The sequence below is a fragment of the Lithobates pipiens genome, unplaced genomic scaffold, assembly GCF_037356315.1.
Source record: "Lithobates pipiens isolate NorthernLeopardFrog02 unplaced genomic scaffold, aLitPip1_a1.2 Scaffold_16, whole genome shotgun sequence".
NCBI lineage: Eukaryota > Metazoa > Chordata > Amphibia > Anura > Ranidae > Lithobates > Lithobates pipiens.
In genome coordinates, this window is record NW_027507748.1 from 602469370 (window position 1) to 602496594 (window position 27225).

At 45.9% G+C, this 27225-nt stretch overlaps 1 protein-coding gene across 8 annotated transcripts in view; it reads left to right on the forward strand.

Moving 5' to 3' along the window:
- Positions 1–26880, forward strand: part of PARP4 (poly(ADP-ribose) polymerase family member 4) — a 716724-nt gene extending 689844 nt beyond the window's left edge. For all 8 annotated transcript variants that reach the window (XM_077483981.1, XM_077483982.1, XM_077483983.1 and 5 more), the window contains one exon: positions 24058–26880. In XM_077483981.1, the coding sequence (XP_077340107.1) occupies positions 24058–24229 (172 nt within the window). In that variant the 3' untranslated portion in view covers positions 24230–26880. The remainder of the gene's footprint in view (positions 1–24057) is intronic.
- Positions 26881–27225: the final 345 nt, after the last annotated feature.

Genomic DNA, 27225 nt, shown 5'->3' on the forward strand with positions numbered 1-27225 from the left:
CCCAGACAAAGCCCTTTCTGACACTTTTTGTTTTGTTTTTTTATTGAAAAAAAGCCAACTTTATTGAAGTACGAATACTTGGTACATAAATTGACGGAGGCCAACATGGCCAAAACGATAGCACATATATAGACACATTACAGTAACCGTGTAGCAGAAAGCAAACTACCCACAAGAGGCAGAGCCATCACATAGTATATATTTATGCATAAAGAGAGACAAAGGAAAAGGGGGAGAGACGGAGAGGGAGGGGAGGGGAGAAAAAAAAAAAAGGGGAGGGAAAGGGGAAGATGAAGGGTGAGTATATCAAGTACACGTTTCACCATCTGCCAACCATCTACCCCAGACCTTTTCATATTTAGGTGAACATCCCCTATGCACATAAATCAGCTTCTTATATGGAAGTGTATCATTTACCTCTTTTTTCCAACACTGGATTGTGGGGGGCAGGGCCTGCATCCACCTTCTAGCCACCGCTTTCCTTGCCAGGAATAGGGTCTCATGCAAAAAGGTTCGAAGAGATTTATCAGCTTCTAAGATAGGCATCAGACCGAGCAGGCACATTTTGGGGTCTAGGGTAGCAGGTGAACCCATCTGGTCATGCAGGAATCATATCACTTGCATCCAGTATGCCTGAATAGTTGGACAGGTCCATAGAAGGTGATAAAGGGAGCCCGGGGTATGACCACATTGACGGCATCCCGGATTGTACATGGGCTTGAAACATGCTATCTTCTGGGGAGTTAGATATGTCCTGTGTATGATATACAGCTGCGTGAGGCGATCTGACAGCCGGGGGGATACATATTTCACATCCCCCAGAATGTCATCCCAATCCTCATCCGCAATAAGCCCAATGTCCACCTCCCATCTTGTCTTAGCAGCATAAGCCAAGGCCATGACACTAGGGAGACGGATAGCGGAGTACAAGGTGGAGATTAATTTAGCTGGCTCATTACCCGTAACTGTATCTATTGTAGAGGGGACTGCCAAGGATGGGTTAGAGCTAATAAATTGGGTTTGTATGGCATGGCGGAGCTGCAGGTATCTAAAAAGGAGACAGCTAGGGAGGGAAAATTCATCCTTGAGCATTTGAAACTTTTTTATTCCCATATTAGTCATGACCTGATAAATATATAAGATCCCGTGGCGTATCCACACTGCAGGATCTGGAATGGACAGCAGTTCAGGTAGGTGCATGTTAAACCAGAGAGGCGTGTGGGAGTGGACCCGTGGGATCCCAAAATTTTTCAGTGCCACCCCCCACACCCTCCGGTGATGTGTCAGCATGTCTGCGTTATGGCGGGGGGAGCAACCCGTCAAGGGGGCCCTGAGGACTGCCTGAATGGGGGTGTGGGCTGGATTGTCAGGATGCCCACAGATTAGTGCCTGATATCGTAGTAGTTCGCTTTTATCAAAATAATAAAAATGGGATAATTGTGAGGCAAGGTAGTACTCCTGAAAGTCTGGAAGAGCAGCTCCTCCCAGCGTCGCCGGGTTTTTCAGGAGCTTCCAGGATAATTTATGTCTGCTGTGTCCCCATATAAATGAGTTAAGAATAGACTCAATCGTTTTGAAATTTTTTTGTGGTATATATAGGGGGGCATGCCACATGAGATAGAGTATCTTTGGTAAAAGTATCATTTTAACCAAATTAATGCGTCCCATAACCCCCAGTGGTAGTCTGGCCCAATTCTGTGTCTTAGTCTTGATCAGGGTACATAGGGGTTCAATGTTAAGGAGTGTGTAGTCTGTGAGCAATCTGGTCACCTGCACCCCAAGGTACTTTATCGAGGAGACCCTTGGGAGACTCAGAGGTGGAGACGTGAACGAAGGGGAGAAATGGTCAATGGGAAGGATCTGAGATTTGGACCAGTTAATACGCAAACCCGAATGGCCACCGATACATTCTATAGAATGAAGGGCAGCGCACATGGAAGGACCCGAGTCTGCCAGGTACAGAAGGGTATCATCGACATACATCCCGATCTTCTCTTCTAGGTTACCAATCTTAAGGCCGCGGATATTAGCATCTGCCCGAATCATGATGGCCAACGGCTCCACCGCCAGTGCATACATCATAGGGGAAAGAGGACAGCCTTGTCGGGTCCCCCTCTCAAGAGGAAATTGGTCCGATAACCAACCATTCACAAACACCCTGGCCTTGGGGGATTGGTATAGGAGTTGAACCCAACGAAAAAAAATGGGGCCAAATCCAAATCTCAAAAGGCACTCCCATAAGTAGTTCCACTCCACAGAGTCAAAGGCCTTAGCGGCATCCAGAGCCACCACGACCCCCGACCCGATGTCATCGTGGGATCCCTGAATATTCATAAATAGACGACGAATGTTCATTGCTGTATTTTTCCCTGGCATAAAGCCTGTCTGATCTGGGTGGACTAGGGACAGAATGACCTGGTTGAGGCGGGAGGCTAGGATCTTAGCTAATATCTTAATATCAACTTGGAGCAGGGAGATAGGTCTATACGATTCTGGGTATTTAGGGTCCTTGCCAGGCTTGGGGATTACTACAATTTGGGCCTCTCTCATAGAGGGGGGTAGGGTACCTGTATCAAACATAAATTTGTATAAGTCATAAAGTTTAGGGATAAGGATTTCAGAGTAAGTGGCGTAGTATTCAAGTGGTAAGCCATCTAATCCTGGGGCCTTGGATGCTGCCAGGCAGGAGATAGCCACAGAGATATCTTCTATAGTAATAGGGGCTTCTAACAGTTCAAGCTGTTCATCAGCCAGTCTGGGAAATGCAACTCCCGCCAGGTAGTCTCTGGTGTCTTGGGGAGAGTGGGTGACCCGGGAGGTGTAAAGTGCACGGTAGAATTTCCCAAATTCCTCCGCCACTAGTTGCGGATCGGTGATATCGTTCCCCCGCGGATCTAACAACGATACTACCACAGGGGGACGCGCATCCAGACGGGCCAGGTAGGCAAGTCGTTTGACCGATCGCTCACCGTACTCAAACACCCTCTGTCTACAAAAGAAGATGCGCTGCTTAGCTTTCTCAATGTGCAACTGGGAAACCTGTCGCGTCTGTACCCTAAGATTATTGGCCGAGAAGCATGAGAAGGCTTTAGCGTGTGGGTGTCTGTGGCGCCAAGTATCAACAATAGCAAAGTCGGTCAGCATGCGGTATAGCCTAGTGTGGGCTGGCGAGTCAGAGGGAGAGTCAGGTGCACCCATACGGTCCAGGGCAGGAGTGAGAGTCATATTAAAGTCTCCCATCCACACCGCTGGTACGGAGGGTTATTGAGTCATAAAGGCAAGACCCTCACTAATGACAAGTGAATTGTACGGGGGGGGGGACATAGCAAGCTAGTATCAGGATGGGGGATCCATTAATGGTGGCATGTATAAACACATATCTGCCCTGCTGGTCCGTTTGAAGTGACATTAAATCAAATGGGACCCTTTTTGCAACCAGGACTGAGACCTCTCTGGAATATGAGGTGTGAGTAGCATGATAGGCCCAGCCTATCCAAGGCTTTTTCAAAGAGGATTGTAAGTGACCCGTAACATGAGTCTCAACCAGTGCGATTACATCAGCACGCTGAGATTTAAGGAATGTCAGAACGGCGGTGCGCTTAATCTTATTGCGCATGCCCCTGACATTCCACGTCATACATTTTAGGGAGCTCATGGCGGATATTTGGGGCGTGCGTAATAAACCGCAGATGGACTAGGACCAGCCGAGCAGACATGGACAGAGCCATTGGTGGAAACCTCTGTATCAGCCAATATCGATAGTGCACATGTGACAACAACATAGTACCTATAGCATAACAAAACATTTGTAGATAGGTTGGCATAGAAAAACAAATACCCACAACATTTCCCATCCCTCCCAGTCCACTGCCTCCCCAACTCGGCACGGACATAGTATCCCACAACCAGGTATCAACGGGGGACATCCAACGGGCAAGGCCCATTGGAGGCAAGGGACTTAATTTTAAGGGAGCATAGATACCCATTATAAAAAGAAAAAAAAGAAGAGGAACAGAAAACAGTCCGGCAAACGGACAAAGTTCACAAAAATCCTAGGGGGGCGACTCCTTCTCTGAGAAGCGCATGGGGTGTAGGAGCCACAACAGTGTGGCACCATTACAGTCGTACAGGGAGAGTTCCCGTTTGCCAACGGAGCAATAGTCAAGGTATAGCAGGAATCCACAACATCGGTCAGCACGTTGTCTTCAGCCAGTCTCTTTCAGGCACGGAGAAAGCGAGGATAATGGATCAAAATCACCCGAATGCGGCCGGAATATTGCAAGATCCGGGTGGTATATATAAAAAGGAAAGAAAAAAAGGGGGGGAGGGGTTGCCATTACTGTCCCCCCGCTCCGCTAGAATACACACATCCGCACTGTATTCATTAAGGGGATAGACCGTAGATGAAAGTCAAACAGCATTGCGGGAATAGGAGAGGAGCGGAAGGGGGGGGTTAGAGCACTGACAGCTTTCAGACAGCATGGCGCGTTCAGGCCCGGCGATCCCCCTGATCAATCCAGGTGGATGCCAGTTCGGGGTCCTCGAAGAAATGGGTTCGGCCGTCGCACTCCACACGGAGCTTCGCAGGATATAACATGGCATATTTGAGGTGTAGAGTGCGGAGGCGACGTTTAACTTCCTGGAACCTGGACCGTTGTCGCTGCACCTCATTGGAGAAGTCAGGGAAGAAGGCCACATGAACGTTGGCATGGGGGATATACCCCTTCTCTCTAGTCAGGCGGAGGATCTTGTCGCGATCTTTGAAATTTAAGAATTTCGCTATCAGAGTACGTGGCGGAGCTCCTTGGGGAGGAGGCCGGGCAGGGATGCGGTGAGCTCTTTCAACTGCAAACATCACAGAGAATGCCTCTCTACCAAAATTCGTTGTAAGGTAGTTCTCAAGGAAGCTTGCCGGGTCGTTGCCCTCAGCATGCTCAGGGAGGCCGATAAAGCGGAGGTTACATCTCCGAAGGCGATTTTCCATGTCGTCCTGCTTTGCACTAAGCTGCTGTAGCTGACGACGCACCTCATCAGTAGTATGTTGCAGGGGGTGTAAAATATCTTCCGCTCTGCTGATGCGGGTCTCCGCCTCCTTCACACGATCCCGCAGGGCGGAAAGGTCCTGTCTGATAAGAGAAACATCAATTTTGACCTCCTCGATTTTGGTGGTAAGCGTGCTCTGGCACATGGCAATGGCATCTAGGACCTTGTTAGTGGCCGCTTCGGAGCGTTCCATATCCAAGGATGCGCCTGCGCCGTCTTTATCCCGCAGGTCTTCTCCAAGCCTGCGGTACTTGGCAAGTTTGTCAGCGGCTTCAGAGCTCTTTTTTGGTGGAGACATACTGCAGGAGAAGAGCATCAGAATTCCCGGGTGTACCAAGATGACCGCTGTTCACCAGGCAGGATCTTTAAAATCCCCCCTCCTACCCAGTCCAGGGGTGTCCCAGAGGAGGCTGTGGGTGCCAGAAAATCAGTGACAAGGTCCAGTGGCACTAAAAAGAAGGGAAGCAATACAGGAGATCTGTGATTCCTCAACAGGGCAGTCACAGGGTGTAGCAAGATGGCCGCTGGGAGCTAGGCCAAGACCGCCGGACCGTCCCTCAGGCCTCCACCGACCAAACAACTGCCTCAGCATGTACCCCAGATCATCCGGTGGGCAAAGGGGGCAATAAGCAGGCTCAGGGCTGCCCGGAAAGGGAGATAGAGCTGCCGGAAGGGCCGCCGGGTGAACCAAGATGGCCGCTGCTCCAGGAGGTAGGCCGAGTCCCCAGTCTTCCCTGCATAGCAAGCCCGGATGGAAGAGGAGAGCTTCGGCGGCGGCCGTGGGCGGCGCTTTCGAGCGCTGGGTGGCTGTATGGCTGCCCAGGGAGAGTGGCAAGGTCTCTGGCTGTGGAAGCAGGGAGAACTTCAGCAGGATATGCGGCAGGATACAGTGGGCAAACGGAGGACTCACCACAGACGTCCTACTCCATTGCTGTCCAGGCCATGCCCCCGACACTTTTTGTTTACATGAAAAAATGTTTTGTTTTGTTTTTGCAAGAAAATTACTTTGAATCCCCAAACATATATTTTTTTAAAGCAAAGGTCCTACAGTTTAAAATAGTGGGTGTTTCATTTTTTTTTTTTACACAGTATTTGCGCAGCGATTTTTCAAATGCATTTTTTTGGGCAAAAACACACTTTTTTAAATTTTAAAGCACTAAAACACACTGTTTTGCCCAAATTTTTGAAATTAAAAAGATGATCGTAGGCCGAGTACATGGATACCAAACACGGCATGCTTTAAAATTGCGCACAAACGTCCAGTGGCGACAAACTACATACATTTTTAATAGCCTTTACAGGTTACCACTTTAGATTTACAGAGTCTACTGCTAAAATTACTGCCCTCAATCTGACCTTCGTGGTGATACCTCACATGCATGGTTCAGTTGCTGTTTACAGTTGATGCCAGACTGACGCTTGCGTTCGCCTTTAGGGCGAGAGCAGGGGGGGGGGCTGCTCCTTTTTTTTTTTTTTTTTTTTTGCTTTTTTATCTTATTTTTAAACTGTTCCTTTAATTTTTATTTTTTTTTAATCATTTTTATTGTTATCTCAGGGAATGTAATTATCCCCTATGATAGCAATAGGTAGTGACATGTACTCTTTTTTGAAAAAATCGGGGTCTATTAGACCCTAGATCTCTCCTCTGCCCTCAAAGCATCTGACCACACCAAGATCGGTGTGATAAAATGCTTTCCCAATAGCCTAATGGTGCTGTTTACATCTGGCGAAATCGAAGTCATAAAATGCTTGTAGCTTCCGGTTTCTTAGGCCATAGAGATGATTGGAACCATTCTGGTCTCTGATCAGCTCTATGATCAGCTGGCCGAATGCAGCCGGCTGCATTCTCAGGTTCCCTGTTGGGACAGGAGAGCCAGAGAAAACCATGGAAGACGGTGGGGGGGAGGGACATTCCCTCCCACTGCTTATAAAAGCAGTCTAGAGGCTAATTAGCCACTAGGATTGCTTTTACATGAAAGCCGACCGCTGGCTGAAAATAATGATACCAACATGATAACTAAACCTGCAGGCATCATTCTGGTATAACCACTCAAAGTCCAACAACATACCAGTACGTTACTGGTCCTTGTTGGCCATATATTGTAAGCTTTTTTTTCCATGCATCCTGTGGGCTGAATGATAAAAAGAGATTGATCGGTGGGTATGCGCACCATTAGAATACCTCCCTTCCTCCTGAGCCATACCAGGCCGCTGCCCTCAACATGGGGGGGTGCTTTGGGGAAGGGGGGCCCTGCGACCCCCCTACCCTAAAGCACCTTGTCCCCATGTTGATGAGGACAAGCGCCTTTTCCCGACAACCCTGGCCGGTGGTTGTCGGGGTCTGCGGGTGGGGGGGCTTATTGGAATCTGGGAGCCCCCTTTAATAAGGGGGCCCCCATATACCAGCTCCCCACCTTGTTTGAATCAGTATTGGGGTACCCCTACCCATTCACCTGGTAAAAAAAAGTGTAAAGAAAAAAACACAACACGTTTTTAAAATAATTTATTGCGCAGCTCCGGTGGTCTTCCGTTTTGGGGGGGTCTTCTCGCTGGACTCCTCCACTATCTTCTGCTAGCTCTTTTACTAGCGAAGGAGCCTGGCCATCGTCGCCGCCATCCGGGGGTCTTCTTCCGACTTCAGTGGTCTTGTCCCCCTCTTCGATTCTTCTTACCGGGCCTCCGCTTTCTTCTTCCAGCTCTTTTACTAGCATTGGCCCAGTCTTCTGTCACCGCCGCCTGCTCTTCTCTTCTTCTCCCTTGAGATGTTGACTCGACGCTCTCTCCGGCCGCAATGACAGGGACACGTTGTGCATCGACTTATATAGGGACAAGGGACGGGATCCCTGGGTGATGTCACATGGTGACTCCGCCCCCTTGGGATGTCACAGTCCTAGAGGATGCTGTTACTGTGACATCATAAGGGGCGGTGACATCACCGGTGACCCTGCCCCATGTCCCTATATAAGTGGCCGCACAATGTGCCCCTGTCATTGCAGCCGGAGAGAGCGTCGAGTCAACATCTCAAGGAAGAATAAGAGAAGGCGGCGGCGACAGAAGACCGGGCCACCACTAGTAAAAGAGCTGGAAGAAAAAAGCGGAGGCCCGGCAAGAGGAACCAAAGAGGGGGACAAGACCCTCAAAGTCGGAAGAAGAGGCAGCGGCGACAGAAGCCTGGGCCACCGCTAGTAAAAGAGCTATAGGAAGATAGCGGAGGCCCGGCAAGAAGAACCGAAGAGGGGGACAAGACCCCTGAAGTCAGAAGAAGACCCCCAGATGGCGGCGGCTACCACGGACGGGCTCCTCCGCTAGTAAAAGAGCTAGCAGAAGATAGCGGAGGAGTCCGGCAAGAAGACCCCCCCCCCAAGATGGAAGACCACCGGAGCTGTGCAATAAATTTTTTTAAAAACATGTGTTGTGTTTTTTTCTTTACACTTTTCTTTACAAGGTGAATGGGTAGGGGTACCCCAATACTCATTCAAACAAGGTGGGGGCTGGTATATGGGGGCCCCCTTATTAAAGGGGCTCCCAGATTCCAATAAGCCCCCCACCCGCAGACCCCGACAACCACCGGCCAGGGTTGTCGGGAAGAGGCCCTTGTCCTCATCAACATGGGGACAAGGTGCTTTGGGGTGGGGGAGCCGCAGGGCCCTCCCTTCCCCAAAGCACCCCTCCATGTTGAGGGCACGTGGCCTGGTATGGATCAAGGATGGGGGCGCTCGCTTGTCCCCACCCCCTTTCCTGACCGACCAGGCTGCGTGCTTAGATAAGGGTTTGACATGGATTTTGGGGGGACCCCCATGCCGTTTTTTCGGCGTAGGGCTTCCCTTTTAGTCTATACCAGGTGACGGGGCCAGCGAGGTGTCAATCGCGCCGATGGAGGTGGCAACATTGACCTCCTGCGCTAGTCCCGTCTACCTGGAGCCGCGTTCAAAATGAACAGACTTTTCTCCATGCGTGGGCAAGTCTGTTAATTTCAAAAGTCCAGCGGATTAGCGCACAGACAGCCAGATCCGGCAGACAATTTTGAGTCAAAAGTTCTTTCTAAGTCCGCCAGACTTTTGAGAAAAAAAAGTCTGCCGGAGCCCACACAACGCGGATTGTCCTGCGGACTCTGGTCCGCCGGATAGTTTGATCATGTGTATGCATCCTTAACAATCCACAAGTCACCTGACTTTAGTTTTAGATCCTTCCAAACTTTTAGGATCTGGAATTGGGGAGAAAACACATAAATAAGTTTGTCAAAAACCTTAAAAGATCAGCAACATTCTCTGTGAGATCCGAATGGAGGACTTCAACTGCTGAGACAAAATATAAGCGAGTAACACTTCCAAACCAAATCCCATAGGGAGAGAGTCCAGCATCCCTTTAGGAGCTTGATAAAATATAATAAAACATTCAGGCAAAAGTTTTCTAGTTTCTTACTCTACTTTGTCTGCTACATGTAGACAGTAGGGGGTGTAAAAAAATAAAAGCTCAAAACTTCTAAGGACTCTACTATAAAAATGATTTCCTCTGTTACTCTCTGAACTTACAAATTACTTCTGATAACACTTTTTACTGTGGCCTTTGCAGTAGCATTTGCCACTGGACATCCAGAAAACATGTCCATACTAACAAAATACATACTCATAAGATCCTGACTTGGGCATCTGGATATATCTTTTTGTTATCTCTGGAAGGGATGTTCAGCTTTTGGTAACACCTTTTGGTAACAGGTAAAACTAGAAGTGGTATGTTATAAAAACAACTGTGTTTAACCCTGGCTCTATCCCATGCTCATTTACTAAGGCAGCCATAACTGCTTGTGACTGATGACACGGTCCATGTGTCAAGCTGGAGAGAAGAGTGGCTGACAGACATAAATGATCAACTTTTCCAAAGTCTTGTTTCGTATGCCCTCTGTGGACCACTTGTGCTTCTCGTTCTGGGGTCCTTAAAGTTGAATTATTAATCCCAGCTATAATGGGCCAGAACTAGGGTGGAATCTGTGAGTTGCACAGACCCAGCAAGTATCCGGGGCTGTAAATGCAGCATCCTTAGTCGCCTGGTCTGCTTCCATATACAAGTTTTAAAGTTAGTATGGCTACCCTAGCAAGAACCTGGAAGGCTGAAAACAGCCAATCAAATTAACTTAGCATGCTTGATTGGTTTACCTGCCAAAGTAAAAGCAAACTTTTGGCCCTTCAAATAGAACCAAAAGCTCTCTATATCTTGACTATCTATATAAATATATACTCTTTTTATAGCTCACATGCTTTGCTAAAACATGGAGCTCTGCTTCTTGAGCTGGGGAAAAAGGATCCAATGACTCTGAATACAGAGTATCCTTCTGGGTGATAAACTGCATACTCAGTATGGGCATTGCCATCCTCAGTATAAAACCGGGAATAACACTTCAAAAAAATAAATACTTGGGTATTTAGGGAGTGTGTCCTGCACTGGGCTCACAGCAGCTGATTCCTACCTCATCAATTGAACACATGCGGTTTTTCTTTGTCTCCAGCCTCCTCCAATAGAGGCAATAAGGTAGCTGGATTCAAATGTACGCATTTTTCATTGTTAGATTTGTACATAAACAAACAAAACAAATTCATATTTTGAACCTTTCATTAGACAAACATTTAGCCTCAGCTGGTGGTTGATACTCGAAAAACTGCAGAAAGGAAAATCCTTTTTACCAGTTACCTGGACGGTGGTAACAGATGCCAGTCTTTCGGGTTGGGGGGCAGTCCTGGAACAGTCGACTGTCCAAGGGAGATGGTCCAGGACCGAGAGGGACTTACCTATCAACATTTTGGAGATCCGTGTGGCGTATCTAGCCCTAAAAGTCTGGACGCTCATGTTACAGGGTTGCCCTGTCAGGATCCAATCCGACAATGCCACAGCAGTGGCTTATATCAATCACCAAGGGGGCACCAAGAGTCGTGCAGCTCTGGAAAAAGTAAACCAGATCTTAATCTGGGCAGAAAGACATGTGCCATGCATATTGGCAGTCTTCATTCCGGGGGTAGAGCACTGGCAGGCGGACTACTTAAGCCGCCAACAGTTAGTGTCAGAGGAATGGTCTCTCCACCCCGACGTCTTTTTGGCCATATGCCAGAGATGGGGGGTTCTGAATGTGGATCTCTTTGCGTCCAGGTTCAACAACAAGGTCGACAACTTTGTGTCAAGAATGAGGGATCCTCTTGCATGCGGGACAGATGCGTTGGTTACTCCATGGCAACAGTTCTCTCTGATTTATGCGTTCCCTCCTATTCTGCTACTGCCAAGACTGCTTTGCAGGATCAGGCAGGAAAAGAAGTCGTTGCTTCTGGTGGCCTCAGCATGGCCCAGAAGAGCTTGGTATACAGAAATAGTGAAGATGGCGGTAGGCTCTCCTTGGACCCTACCTTCCTATCCAGACCTGCTATTCCAGGGACTGGTATTCCATCCTACCTTACAAACGATAAATTTAACAGTTTGGCTATTGAAACCCACATTCTGAAGAATCGTGGGCTTTCGGGCCCTATGATATCTACCTTGATTAATGCAAGAAAGACAGCTTCCAGAATGATTTATCATAGAGTCTGGATAGCATATGTCTCCTGGTGTGAATCCAGGGGTTGGCACCCCAGAAAATATGTCATAGGCAGAATCCTCGAATTTCTGCAAAATGGGTTAGAGATTAAACTGGCCTTGAGTACCATCAAGGGCCAAGTCTCGGCCTTATCGGTCCTGTTTCAACGTCCACTTGCTTCACATTCTTTGGTCCGAAGCTTTATACAAGGAGTAACGTGCCTTAATCCTCCAGTTAGTGTGCCTCTGAACCCTTGGGATTTGAATTTGGTTCTGTCAGCTTTACAGAAGGAGCCTTTTGAACCGATACATCAGATTCCCTTAGTTCTGTTGACAATGAAATTCATTTTTCTGGTGGCCATTTCTTCTGCCAGAAGAGTATGAGAATTAGCGGCCCTCTCTTGTAAAGAACTGTATCTGATAATGCACAAGGATAGAGTGGTGTTACGCCCTCATCTAAACCAAGATATTGTTCTGCCTTCCTTTTTTCCAAATCCCTGTTCTACGGAAAAGAAGTCACTACTTTCTTTGGATGCAGTGAGAGCAGTCAAAGTCTATGTGGACGCGACGGCTCAGGTTCGCAAAACTAATGTTTTGTTCGTATTGCCAGAGGGTCCTAAGAGAGGACAGGCAGCATCAAAATCTACCATTGCTAAATGGATTTGACAAGTAATTGTTCAAGCTTATGGTTTGAAGCGAAAGATTCCACCTTTTCAGATCAAGGCGCACTCCACTAGGGCTATGAGTGCTTTGTGGGCGGTGCATCACCAGGCCTTCATGGCTCAAATCTGCAAGGCCGCAACCTGGTCATCAATCCATACATTCACCAAATTTTATCAGGTGAATGTGAGAAGGCATGAGGACTTTGCCTTTGGGAGTAGTGTGTTGCAGGCAGTGGTACAGGGTCCTCAGGTCTGAGTACACCCTATGTTGTGTGGTTGTCCTCCCCTCAGATAGCATTGCTCTGGGACATCCCACCAGTAATTAGTCTCTGTGTCCTGTGATGTACGAGAAAGAAAATAGGATTTTTATAACAGCTTACCTGTAAAATCCTTTTCTTTTGAGGTACCTCTAGTAGGGGGAGGGGTTATATGGGGGATTGAACTTCTTGTCTAGAGTGTGCCAGTCTCCAATCACCTAGTGATACCCTATAACCCACCAGTAATTACTGAGTCTCTGTGTCCCATGATGTACCTCAAAAGAAAAGGATTTTACAGGTAAGCTGTTATATAAAAATCCTATTTTTACTTAATTTTCCTTTTTTAAATGCACTGTTTCCACTATCACAGGATATTCAATTTGGGTAAGACACAGTTAAATGTAACATTCATTATACCATGTTTGGAAAGCAGATTCAAAAATAATTGTGATCACATTGTTTATCATTAGATTCTTTAACCAGACACATTTTGTTATAAATGTTTTGTCTAAAAAAACTGAAATTAGCTTTGTGTCCTTCCAGCTTATCACTAACTTCTCATCCCAGCTACATTCTTTCAGGAGAGCACAAAGGAGGGGGGTCACATGTGCCTACATGACACACACAAGTGATAAAACTAAAGGTTCCAGCATTCACACACATACACTAATATCTCTCTAAAATCGCTTACGTTTTCCCATTTGTACACAACACATGCATATCATTCTCTCACTTTCTTTTAACTTTTTTTAAATACTTCCTTGCTTAAACTTCTGCTTCCTTTATTTTGCTCTGATATTGTTTGCATCCGATGTATTGTAATACCATACTTCACATACTGTACCTTCCAATGTCAGACGGGCAGCCATAGTGCGCATCCCATCTTCCCTCTCTGACAACATATAAAGCATTCTGTTTTAACTCTCATCACTGTTTCTTGGCTTTACTAGTTGTAGTGCCTGACCCCAAATTCATCCCACAACTTAACATCAAAATGTCCCTTTCTGTCTAGTGTTATTGTCACCCTTGATCCATCCTGCTCACAAAGATAGCTGTTTCTCTAGCTGTATACTCTGCATGATTCTTTGTCCCTGTGGACTTTGGTGGTAACCTAGTTACCCTTTGTGGATCCCTGTCCACTTTAACCATTAATCTAGAGGCTCAGTATAGGCGGAACCGCACCTTCGGTTCATATATAGCATTTTTGCGCTGTGCATTTTTGAGGGTCTCTTATCCTTTATTCCCTTACTTAATTTAATGCCCATAATGACTGGCCAGTCTTCTCTACATGTGCCTGTACCCTCTTGCCTCTAAACTACTTTATCTAGCAGATGTACTACATATACCTGTGAACAGCACTATTCTTCCCTTTCTTATCTATAACACTGCGATGGACAGTAGACAGTGACAACATAACATATAACCACCAATCAATACAGTTTGATTAAGGGGAGTAAAATGGGTACCCTTTGTCCCAAAAAGTCCTTACTGATCAAGGAAGTCTGATGATTCAAATGTAAGCAAAAGGCTTACCTCAACTGGCTGATTATCAGAAATTCCCGGATTGTCTCAAGCTCCTCGTTTCGGACACTCAGGGTCACCTGGGAACTCCACCTTGGCAAAGCTCGACACCTGAAATGGATATTTGATAGATAGGCAACTCCTATCCTCATATTGATTAGTATTTCCAAATTAATAACTACTGCAGTAGGGAACAGACACAAAAGATACGCTCAGCATCTTCCCAAATCACTGTTCTCCTTTATTATGACGCATTTAATGGTTTTTATACACATGATTACGTAGGTATCACATTAATATTACAATTGTACGTTTATGGTAACAAGGGGCATTACATAGGCAGGCTAATTCTAATCAGGACTCGAAAGAATGCAAAACATGTACTCAAAACATTATTAGTGCCATGTGCACAGTGAGGGCATTACATATAAAATAGAATACAATTATATACGGAACTTACAAATTTCAATTACACAAGATAAATAAATCCACTCTGCAGCTGTGTCAGGGCTGGCTTAGCCCTTCCTCCTCTGGGCTGGCCACTCAGCTGTCGGCTAATTGCCAGCTCTCTTCTCTTTCCACAGTTACTAGCTGTTCCCGATGATGCTCGTCTGACCTGCCTATTTAAAGCCTTCCAGCTCACTCTTTCCTTTGCCTTCGCTGATGTCTGGACTGGCTGATTACCCAATCTGGTTTATGAACTTTGGACTGGCTGACTACCCGATCTGGCTACTGGACTCTGGCTATACTTGACCAGACTTTTTTCAATTTTTATTTTTATTAATAAACAAGTGTGATTTGATTGTACTTCTGTCTCTATCTGTTTCATAGTTCCTGACAGTACGCGAAGGCCATGAATTCAGAAGATACAGTCAATCCACTTGTTGGTAATATTTTTTCCAGATTGGATGAGCAAGATCACCGCATGGATCAGTTTGCCATGGCGTTATAAATGCCCCTGAATCGCACGGCTCACCTGGAATCCCCCCGCGGTGGCTGCTCTGGTATAACCTGAGTCGCAGGCCATCCCTGCTGCTGCGCCAGTCTCTGTGCAGGCACCTGCCTCGAGTATTACCTCTATTAGAGGTATGTCTGGTTCTGCTCCGCTTCCTCAGCGATTTGGGGGCGATCCAGTTCAATGCAGAGGGTTTCTCAATCAGGTTGAGATATACACTTTTAAAATTAAACATCTAAACATTTAGACACAGTTCTAAGTACTGTATTTCACTATATAAACTCACTTTTCTGTTAAAAATAAGTGTAAAATGCAAAACTCCGGTAGGTGTAACAAGATGTCCGCTTTCCTCCTTTTCAGTGTATCCTCACTGTAGAGTGTGAGGCGTAGCAAGATGGCGGCGACTAGGGTGTCCATGTGTCCCGGATTGCCCGGGGCATTCTGGCAATTAGCAGGTCTGTCCCAGGTCCCAGGCACCTTCATTCCGGGAGAATACAGTGTCCCGGAATTAAATTGACAGAGCGAACAAACCCCACTATAGCGCTAGCCCTCGCTCTGCCTCCAGTGGAGGGGAGCTAAGACCGTCCCTCCGCCCGAGCAGAGCCGAGCCCGCCCCAGCCAAGGGGAGCTGAGACCGCCCCCCAGTCCGAACACAACCGAGCCGAGGGCAGCTGAGACCGCCCCCCCCCCCCCTGCCTGAGAGTAAGGGGGTCTGTACTTAGCGGGGGGTTCTGTACTGAGGAGGGTCTATACATATTCGGGGGAGTCTGTACTGAGGGAGGGGATCTATACTGAGGGAGGGGGTCTGTATTTAGTGGGGAGGAGGGGTATCTGTACTGAGGGAGGGGGATCTCTACTGAGGCAGGGGGATCTATACTGAGAGAGGAGGGTCTGTACTGAGGGAGGGGAGTTTATACTTAATGAAGGGGGGTCTGTACTGAGGGCAGGGGATGACACCATGTTTTACCGCAACGGTGGGGTGACACCAACCCTAGCGAACCCACTGCCACCCACCTCCTCTATCTTCTCTGGGCCTATTCCACTATGCTCTAAAACAGGTCCCCAGGCTGCACTGCCACGGTGGCAAGTGACATGCTGCATATAGTGGCAGGGGACAGTGGCAAGTTACACACTGCATCTGGTAGCAGGCGACGGTGGCATGCTGCATCTGGTGGCAAGTGACAAGCTCAGGGTTCTCACTGATTATGGTGAGTTGAACTATTTCATTATATATTACAATGTAGTAATATAAATAATATGATTTGATCATCCTGACACCATATCAAGCATGGTGTTGGGATGATTCAAGAGCTAAAACCAACCATTCACCTGACAAATCACTCGCCCTTGAAATCCCCGTCAATTCCGAGACTACATTTAACATCCCCCTCCCGGTTATTGGCACAATTGTCCCTGAATAGCAGTTTGGAAATGTGGTCACCCTAGCGGCGACTAAACGTCACTCCCATTACACATTCTGATGGTTCACCTAATCTGATGAAACAGGGGCCTCCTACTTCCTGAAAATATTGTCTTTCTCTTCTACACACCCCCACCCCCATCCCCATTCCTTCTCAGATCTCCTCCTGTCTTCATAGCTTCGTTATGGATAGCAGTTTGTCCTTTGGGGGGGGGGGAGCGGCAGAGGTCAAGTCCTGGGGGAAAAAGAGTGGGAACTCCTACCCAAGATCCGCTCCCCCACCAAAATTTTTTTTTTAAAAATGATATGTATATATATTTCACAGAAAATACAGTGCAACATTTATTGTAAAGTGCCAGTTTACAGAAACAAAATAAGTTAACTTGTCAAACTAGCAGAATAATCACCACAAGAATGGAGGGGGACAGCAGAACGGAGGGGGACATGGAGGAAAGTGGAAGGGGACAGCAGCAGAACGGAGGGGGAGTGGGGGACAGCAGCAGAACAGAGGGGGAGTGGGGGACAGCAGCAGAATGGAGGTGGAGTGGGTGACACAGCAGCAGAACAGAGGGGGAGTGGGGGACAGCAGCAGAACAGAGGGAGAGTGGGGGACAGCAGCAGAACAGAGGGGGAGTGGGGGACAGCAGCAGAACAGAGGGGGAGTGGGGGACAGCAGCAGAACGGAGGAGGAGTGGGGGACACAACAGCAGAACGGAGGTGGAGTGGGGGACACAGCAGCAGAACGAAGGGGGAGTGGGGGACACAGCAGCAGAACGAAGGGGGAGTGGGGGACACAGCAGCAGAACGGAGGGGGAGTGGGGGACACAGCAGCAGAACGGAGGGGGAATGGGGGACACAGCAGTAGAACGGAGGGGGAGTGGGGGACAGCAGCAGAACAGAGGGGAGTGAAGGACAGCAGCAGAACTGAAGGGGAGTGGTGGACAGCAGCAGAACGGAGGGGGAGTGGGGGGCAGCAGCAGAACGGAGGGGGAGTGGGGGGCAGCAGCAGAATGGAGGGGGAGTGGGGGACAGCTGCAGAACGGAGGGGGAGTGGGGGACAGCTGCAGAACGGAGGGGGAGTGGGGGACAGCAGCAGAACGGAGGAGGAGTGGGGGACACAGCAGCAGAACGGAGGGGGAGTGGGGGACACAGCAGCAGAACAGAGGGGGAGTGGGGGACACAGCAGCAGAACGGAGGGGGAGTGGGGGACAGCAGCAGAACGGAGGGGGAGTGGGGGACACAGCAGCAGAATGATATGTATATATATTTCACAGAAAATACAGTGCAACATTTATTGTAAAGTGCCAGTTTACAGAAACAAAATAAGTTAACTTGTCAAACTAGCAGAATAATCACCACAAGAATGGAGGGGGACAGCAGAACGGAGGGGGACATGGAGGAAAGTGGAAGGGGACAGCAGCAGAACGGAGGGGGAGTGGGGGACAGCAGCAGAACAGAGGGGGAGTGGGGGACAGCAGCAGAATGGAGGTGGAGTGGGTGACACAGCAGCAGAACAGAGGGGGAGTGGGGGACAGCAGCAGAACAGAGGGAGAGTGGGGGACAGCAGCAGAACAGAGGGGGAGTGGGGGACAGCAGCAGAACAGAGGGGGAGTGGGGGACAGCAGCAGAACGGAGGGGGAGTGAAGGACAGCAGCAGAATGGAGGGGGAGTGGTGGACAGCAGCAGAACGGAGGGGGAGTGGGGGGCAGCAGCAGAACGGAGGGGGAGTGGGGGGCAGCAGCAGAACGGAGGGGGAGTGGGGGGCAGCAGCAGAACGGAGGGGGAGTGGGGGACAGCTGCAGAACGGAGGGGGAGTGGGGGACAGCTGCAGAACGGAGGGGGAGTGGGGGACAGCAGCAGAACGGAGGAGGAGTGGGGGACACAGCAGCAGAACGGAGGTGGAGTGGGGGACACAGCAGCAGAACGAAGGGGGAGTGGGGGACACAGCAGCAGAACGAAGGGGGAGTGGGGGACACAGCAGCAGAACGGAGGGGGAGTGGGGGACACAGCAGCAGAACGGAGGGGGAATGGGGGACACAGCAGTAGAACGGAGGGGGAGTGGGGGACAGCAGCAGAACAGAGGGGAGTGAAGGACAGCAGCAGAACTGAAGGGGAGTGGTGGACAGCAGCAGAACGGAGGGGGAGTGGGGGGCAGCAGCAGAACGGAGGGGGAGTGGGGGGCAGCAGCAGAATGGAGGGGGAGTGGGGGGCAGCAGCAGAATGGAGGGGGAGTGGGGGACAGCTGCAGAACGGAGGGGGAGTGGGGGACACAGCAGCAGAACAGAGGGGGAGTGGGGGACACAGCAGCAGAACGGAGGGGGAGTGGGGGACAGCAGCAGAACGGAGGGGGAGTGGGGGACACAGCAGCAGAATGATATGTATATATATTTCACAGAAAATACAGTGCAACATTTATTGTAAAGTGCCAGTTTACAGAAACAAAATAAGTTAACTTGTCAAACTAGCAGAATAATCACCACAAGAATGGAGGGGGACAGCAGAACGGAGGGGGACATGGAGGAAAGTGGAAGGGGACAGACAGGTTTTGGGAGTTCAGTGTTCTGTTTGTTAGAAACTGTAATATAGATTACAATGCAACAAGCTGCAGATTTTCTACAATGTACAACTACGTGGTTGTTCTGTATGGCACTGTGATGGGCACTGTGTGCATGGTGTGGCACACACCCAGCTGAGGGAGCTACATAAGTAAGTCGCATGACATGTCACAGCCCATTGATTTCAATAGCAAACGTTCCCATCTATGCGACTTTGAAAAGGTTCCTGTACTACTTTGTTGCGATTTCAGGCTGTGATTTATATAGACATGTGTGCAGAAACCTGCATAGATGTCTCTGAAATCGCAGCCGAAATCAGGACTGAAATGCGGGAGTGAAATCAGCTGAACTCGCACAGCTTCATTTCCGCAGCTCAGTGTGAACCTGGGCTTAGAGAGGGAATTTCTATCTAATGTGAAATTTTTATAAAATGGAAAGATGTTTAACATATTTTAACTTATTTTGCTGAAACCAAAATGAAAGAGCTGCTTGTGATTTATCTACACAAAATATATTTATGAGCACAAATTTAACATGCAGCAAGAGGGATTTATTTTTTTAACAGTTAGTTACTGGTCAGTATAAAAAACAAAAGCTTACCAAACACATTAGATCTATCAAAACAATATGTAGTGCAAGAGCCTTTCTATTTGGATTTAAATTGATTGCATAGATTAGGTAGGCCTTCATATTATATTATTTTGTTAGATATACTACACTGTACATATAGATCTCTTTTAGATCTACCAACAATTATATAGTATAAGGGCCTGTCCTACTACTAAATACAAATTTAATTTATTAGGTTTGTTCCCGTATGATATCATTTTGGGAAAACCAAAAGAGATTGTACAATAAACCTTTTCCCACCAAAAAAAAAGTCACATGATGTCCTGGACTTTGAGTGGAGAGATCTCAGCCGGCGACTCCCTGCAGTGTAAAAGCCATCTTAGTGGCTTGATTGCTTTTACAGACTGGGGGGGACATCTCTCTGTAAAAAGGGGGGTATGTTTACATTCCTTTTAATAGGAATAACAGTGATCAACAAATAAAAAAGGGAAAGTGTAAAAATAAAATAAACAATAAAAAAATACTAAATTGTAAAGCGCCCCCATCCCCTCGTGCTCGCGCACATAAATGAACACGTAAGTAGGTTGTGCCCGCATATGTAAATGATGTTCAAACCACACGTGAGGTATCGCTGCAATCGTTAGAGCGAATTCTAACACTAGATTTCTGCTGTAACTCTAAACTGCTAAGCTGTAAAAAAAAATGTAAATCATAGCCTGTGGAGATTTTTAAGTACCGTACTTTGGCGCCATTCCACGAATGTGCGCAATTTTAAAGCGTGACATTTTTGGTATCTATTTACTCGGCGTAACATCATCTTTTATATTTTACCAAGAAATTGGGTGATCTATTGTGTTTTCTTGCAATAAAATTTTATTTGTTCAAACAAAAAAAATTGTGTTTGAACAAATACAATTTTATTGCAAGAAAACACAATAGATCACCCAATTTCTTGGTAAAATATAAAAGATGATGTTACGCCGAGTAAATAGATACCAAATATATATATATATATATATATATATATATATATATATATATATAAATGTTAGAGGGTTCTGAGTAATATTCTAGCAAAAAAAAATTATGATTTTTTATGTAGGAGAGAAATGCCAGAAATGGCTTGAGCTGGAAGTGGTTAAAGTAGAACCACTGTAAAAGCAAAACTTTTTTTTTGGATGGATTAGGGGAGGGTTGTAACCCACCAGTTTTTTTTTGCCATCTGTGTCCCCCATTGGGAGATTTACCTTTACTTCCTGTCCCATAACCAAAATAGAAAGTGAGAGGAAATCCCTATGAGTTAAAGGAATTCCTTGTAACCCCCCAAGTCACCAGAACCAGTGTACCTATTGGAAGATTCCCCCTCTATTACTCTTGCACATGATACTCCTGTTTGAGCATCTACTTCTTCAGACATTTTTTTTCTTGTATGTATTTGCACATATTTTCGCACATATGCATTCATACAATTTGGTGAAAACGTAGTCTCGTGTTCTTGTTCTGCACAATATGTAAATGGTCGTTTGGGCGTATTTGTGCGCATGAGGGGTAAATTACGGCCAAAAATGCAGATTTTTCCTGTTTCGTTTTTTAACTGAAGAATGAACGATGCTTGTTTACATGCCGGTATGCATAGGCACTGTAACAGATACCCATTGCACTCCGCTAGAGTGCTTCCATCAGTACACAGATTCCTCCTGAAGAATGAACGATGCTTGCTTACATGCCGGTGTGCATAGGCACTGTAACAGATACCCGTCGCACTCCACTTGAGTGCTTCCATCAGTACACAGCTTCCTCCCAATCTGAATATAGATATGAGATATTCCAATCGCTGACAACCACAAAACAAGGCAATACTCGTTTGGTTGCTCACCATGAACTGTTTTATTGAAAAAACGGGTAATACTCAGGACAATCCCCCCCTTTTGCATTCCAGGCGGGGTAGACTGTCCAATCAGCAGGGAGAGCTGTTAGAGGAATCCCCTCCCTCCCTCCTCACAGCAGACACACTTACACATCCCATAATATCCAAGGCAGACAGACACAATAGAATACAGCCACACCCCAAACGACCCAGCAGAGAGTACACAACAAAATGAGACAATAGAAAATATATACATACATACATACACAACATTCCAGTGTGATTCTACAGTGAGTCCAATTAGTACAGATCAGACTGGATTTCTCGATCACCCTGTGTCTCTATTAGTGAGGGGCACAGACAGCACTAAAAACTGACAGGTGTTCTAATACTTCCCCACTCTATCCAAAACTAAAACTAAAGGTTTTGCCTATAGTTCTATTCTAACCACTTTCAGACCGGACCAATTTACTGGTCAAAGACCAGACCACTTTTTGCGATTCGGCACTGCGTCGCTTTAACTGACAATTGCGTGGTCGTGCGACGTGGCTCCCAAACAAAATTGACGTCCTTTTTTTCCCACAAATAGAGCTTTCTTTTGATGGTATTTGATCACCTCTGCGGTTTTTATTTTTTGCGCTATAAACAAAAATAGAGCGACAATTTTGAAAAAAACGCATTATTTTTTACTTTTTGTTATAATAAATATCCCCCAAAAATATAAAAAAAACATTTTTTTCCCTCAGTTTAGGACGATACGTATTCTTCTACATATTTTTGGTAAAAAAAATCGCAATAAGCGATTATTGATTGGTTTGCGCAAAAGTTATAGCGTTTACAAAATAGGGATAGTTTTATAGCATTTTTATTAATAATTTTTTTTTTTTTTTTTTTTACTAGTAATGGCGGCGATCAGCGATTTTTATTGTGACTGCGACATTGTGGGAGACCCATCAGACATTTTTGACACATTTTTGGGACCATTGTCATTTATACAGTAATCACTGCTATATAAATGCAGTGATTCCTGTGTAAATGACACTGGCAGTGAAGGGGTTAACCAGTGAGTGGCAGTGTAGGGGTTAAGTGTTCCTAGGGGGTGTGTTACTAACTGTGGGGGGGGGTTGGGCTTTCATTTAGTGAACACTGATCTCTGCTCCAATCACATGGAGCAGAGATCAGCGTCACTAGTTGCTAGGCAGAATGGAGAAATGCTGTTTACAATGGCATTTCTTCATTTGGCCGCTCCGTGAGACGATCGCGGGTATGCCCGCGGCGATCGAGTCCGCGGGTCCCGCGACCGGACTCACGGGGGTCCCGACCAGCGCAGGAGCGCGACGCCGCCGGCGCGCTCCCGATGGCAGGGCGGCTAATTTAAAGGGACGTACATGTACGCCCATTTTCCTGCCCGTGCCATTCTGTCGACGTACATCGTCGTGCGCTGGTCGGCAAGTGGTTAAGTTGTACAGTGCGTGGCCAGTTTAATGTTGATTATGCGTCATAGATGTGCACAGCCTATTGCATTAGGGTGTACACCTCAAATGCCAAACATATGTGTGTGTGCATGTGTATACATACCAACTGTGTCAGCAGAGCAATGGATGGTGTCAGTAGGGTAGAGATTGGTGTCAGTAGTTTTTATTTTTACAATTTTGTTTTAGGAGCCCCAATAGGGGGCTTTGGTGAAATATCAGGGGTCTAAACAGGGGGAATTTGAGCCACACAGGGTGATGAGGGTGTGCCCAGACACATCTGGTACACCTTGTATGTACGCCTATGGCCGTCGAAGTGTAATGTGTATTGTGAGCCTAAGGGTCACCATAAATGTTAAATTATGATCATACAATGAACTTTAGGTTTATCAAAACTATGCAATATTAAGACCTACCCAAACTATGCAATATGTATAAAATCTGACAGCACCTCATTCTACATAGTTGTTGGTCTATAGAAATGGATAGATCTATAGAAATCAGTATGTGTGTGGGGTGAGCTTTGGACATTTTAAAGGACAGAAATGTTCAGGTAAAAAAAATACACCAACTGCCAATGGAAATTAAGAAAATCTGGCAATTAGATGCACAGTGTCGATATGTGTGCAGATACAGATCGTTGCTGGTATTTCACCCACTTTTTCTTATGACAAGTCATGGAGCAATAAGAGGAAATCTTATAATTAATCTGTTGTGCTATGATGAAGCTCTTCTTTTACTGGCCAGGAGGATCAGACTGTAGTCTTTATCGATTTGGATTGGAAGGTGATCATGTACTTATGTCTGTATATCTCCTCCTCTCATATAAACTAACATGAATTTACTGGAGCAGTAAAGAAGGAATATTCTACAATAAACTGCACTAAGATATTGCACTCATATCTCAAATGCATGTTTTTACTTTTACAAATTAAAAAAATCAGCAGTACCCCATGGGGTACATGTACCACTGTTATAAAACAAAGATGATAGGGTGCTACGGTAAATGGTTTTCCTGTGGCGATTTAGAGAGTAATTTTGCACAATTTCATATGATGCAACATGGGATAATATCTTTATTTTAAACATTTGGAAAGATAACTACCTTGCAAAAGTATTTGATATAAGGTTTGTCACCCCTTGTGTTGGTTTTTAACACCTGTCTTTTATCTCTTTACAGCAAATCATATCCTGGTATTGAAAAAGCTGTCAACTGGGCAGCGATAACTGACAGACAGTACTCGGGCATCTGCAGCCGACTTGGTTTGGGCAGGGACTGGGAACATGCCACTCGCCAGTTACTAGGCCTAGAATCTCCATCCTCTGATCTCTCCCTGGCTTTATACCATTAATAACCATTGTTATTTCCTATCATATTTGTTTTTTTAAATGCTTGAATTATATAGGTAGTTTAGTTGTAGAAATTATGCATTTTATAATATTCTCCTACAGAAACATTTGGTAGTACATGATCTAGCAATCGTAACATAATATAGCCAGTTGATTTTGCTTAACAGTAAGAAAATAGAAATATTGTTCTCTTTATTTTTAGTAATTAAAATGAGCTGGGGCACAGGCATAGTTAAATATTTAGAGGGCTGCTAGCAAGAGATTGAGTGCTGTTGCCTGTTTCTCGCCGTTCTTCACAATCTATTTTACTTATAGTGCCTTTTTTGCTTTGTGAGAAAGTGTTTGAGTTTTGGTTTTGAATTCAGTGTTTGGTGCAAAAGGCCATGGTCCCTAAATGTGTGACCCTCACAGCTTATATGGAATTCCTTTATATTGGCATGGGCTCAGCAATAATCCAGTTTTGCCAGCAGGGATATCCCAAAATGAAAAAACAAATGACCGTGCAGTACATGTATTAAAATGTATCCCATAAAAATATAAGCCAGTAAACTTAAATTTCCATGTGCCATGTAGTGCCATCCACTGTAAATCACCTGGTTTGTTTAAAATCCTCGCCGGTCATATCTAATGAACCAGGGTGAGTTCCATCTGCATACATTGCATAGTATACGCAGGCTCATAGATATGAACGGCTAGGATTTTAAACAAACCAGTCGTTTAACACCGCCTCAACATACAAATTCATATGCCTTTTTGAACTTTAGCAAAATTGATAGCAGCTGCTTGCGCCATTACATTTTTTATTTACTTTATGATGCAAACTCAAGGCACCAGACCCTGAATGTGCAAAATTAGTTTATTATCCAGGCATTGTTGTAATCATAGGTTTGCACAGGGGTTGTGTCTGGACACACCCTAATTATGTTGCATTACTGATCTCCCCTATGGGCCTCCCCCCTTTGTTGGCCCCGCCACCCTTCAGTGCTGCTCTCAACTCCTCTCCCCCTGGCTGCTGCGGGGGATGTTTCAGGATAGAGAGCTAGGGAAGGGGCTCGTAAATAGTTCCTTTTCAAAATGAACACAGTGAACGCACTCGCTCACTGTGTCCATTCGTAACTGAAGCATAGCAAACTGTTTAATATGCTTCAGTTTGTGAATGAACAGGGAGCCACTCAGCACAGAGCACTTCCCTTTAATTCACTGCCCCGTACAGCTGAGGCTGCAGAATATGTGTTTGAGCTTTGGGGTGCACACCCCAATGGAATAGACTGAGCATACCTATGGCTGTAATGCACAAGTCCGGCCCACTCTCATTGGTCTGTGACCTGAAGCTCTTGAAACGTACTTGCTGGTGATACTGGAACATATACTGTAGATTCCTTGAAAGCGCTCACATACAGAAAGCCTGATGTAACAAAAAATGTCATTACCAATAAGATTATTATAGCCACCAGATTCAAACTTACCTTGAGCTCAGGTTCACATTGATAGCGAGAATGAAATCGTGCATGTTCAGCTGAACTCGCACGATTTCACACCCGCATGTCACTCCCGACTTCGGGGGAGATTTCAGAGACATCGGTGCGGGTTTCTACACCCATGTCTTTTGAAATTTCACCCTGAAGTCGCCAAAAGTAGTACAGAAACTACTTTTGGGAATCAGTGCAGCGCTGCAATATTGGCATTGCACCAATTCGGACGGTACCATTGCCAGCAATATTGCCACCGATTTGGCATGCAATGGTACCGTCCGAATGGCAATCTTATTGTAAAAGTATCATAACATTTTTATTTTAAATTTGGGTTGCATGAGCTATTGTTTCCTATTTCAAAAGATAGACTTTGGTGGTGTGATATTATCACATGACAGCTAGGTGGAATTTTCTCTGTAAAACCCACAGCAGCCATGGCACAGAAAGGTACTATGCTGTCAGTCTCCACTATGGACAGAAGGGGGAGGATGGAAAATTGCTGATTTCAGTTGGGGGTTCCATGTCCTATGCATTGCCTAAGCTGTGGCATCAGAATCACAGCCATTTTATTATGGTGCCACCTATGCAACCTATAAGCCAGATCAGGACTGCAATTTATTGCCTGAACTGTAGAGTACAAAGTTAAGGGATATTGGTTAGCGGTAAAGATACGGATGAGTATAAAAAATTATCTTTTATTGCATCTTGAATGAAGAATACCACAGGAGCATTGTGATAGTGTAAGATAGGGGGTGTGTTTATATCTTAATTGATAGAAAGTTATAGAGGCCCAAGCCCAAGAATTAAATCCTAATCCCATGCAGTGCACACAAGAATATTCTGTGATCAGCCATATTAATTGGATTCCAGACCACATGTTCTATAAAACAGCAAAGATGCCCACATCCCACAGAGGAATAGAGTCTAAGGGCTCTTTCAGATGGGCGGCTGGGTTTTTTTTTTAAAGACAGGTGGCCTGTTACACAGTTTTACCACGACACCTCCCCCACCGCTCCCCTGAATTGTAAAACTACAGCCGGGCAGGGCTGTACATATGCCACAGCTGTGATGCTTCTCCTCACAGTAGTATTTTTAGTACAAATTAGAGAAAAAGCTGTTTTACCCTCATATTTACCAGCAAACGTGTTTGTCATATTTCCAATAAAACTCTAATAAATCTGTTGCTGCTAATACTGTGTTTTTTTTGCCAAACATCCAATACATAATATTTACCATGTATATGTGAATACAACAGTTAATAAAATGCTCTATGCTCCTATATTAATGTGCAAACTTCATAAAAAAGTGTGATTAATCCACTTAAATTGTGCTTCAATAAAAGAGCTTCATACATTTCTTGCAGTTAATCTTCTGAGACAAATTCACTGTGCAAAAAAACAAATTCACATCACTTTCTAAAACTCTTTCCTCCTTCCTTTTTTTTATTAATCTATCTCTTTTAAGGTACAATTACATCTTCCAGCCATCTCTGGTCTGACCAAAAAAAAAGAGGGTCCAGGCGACTT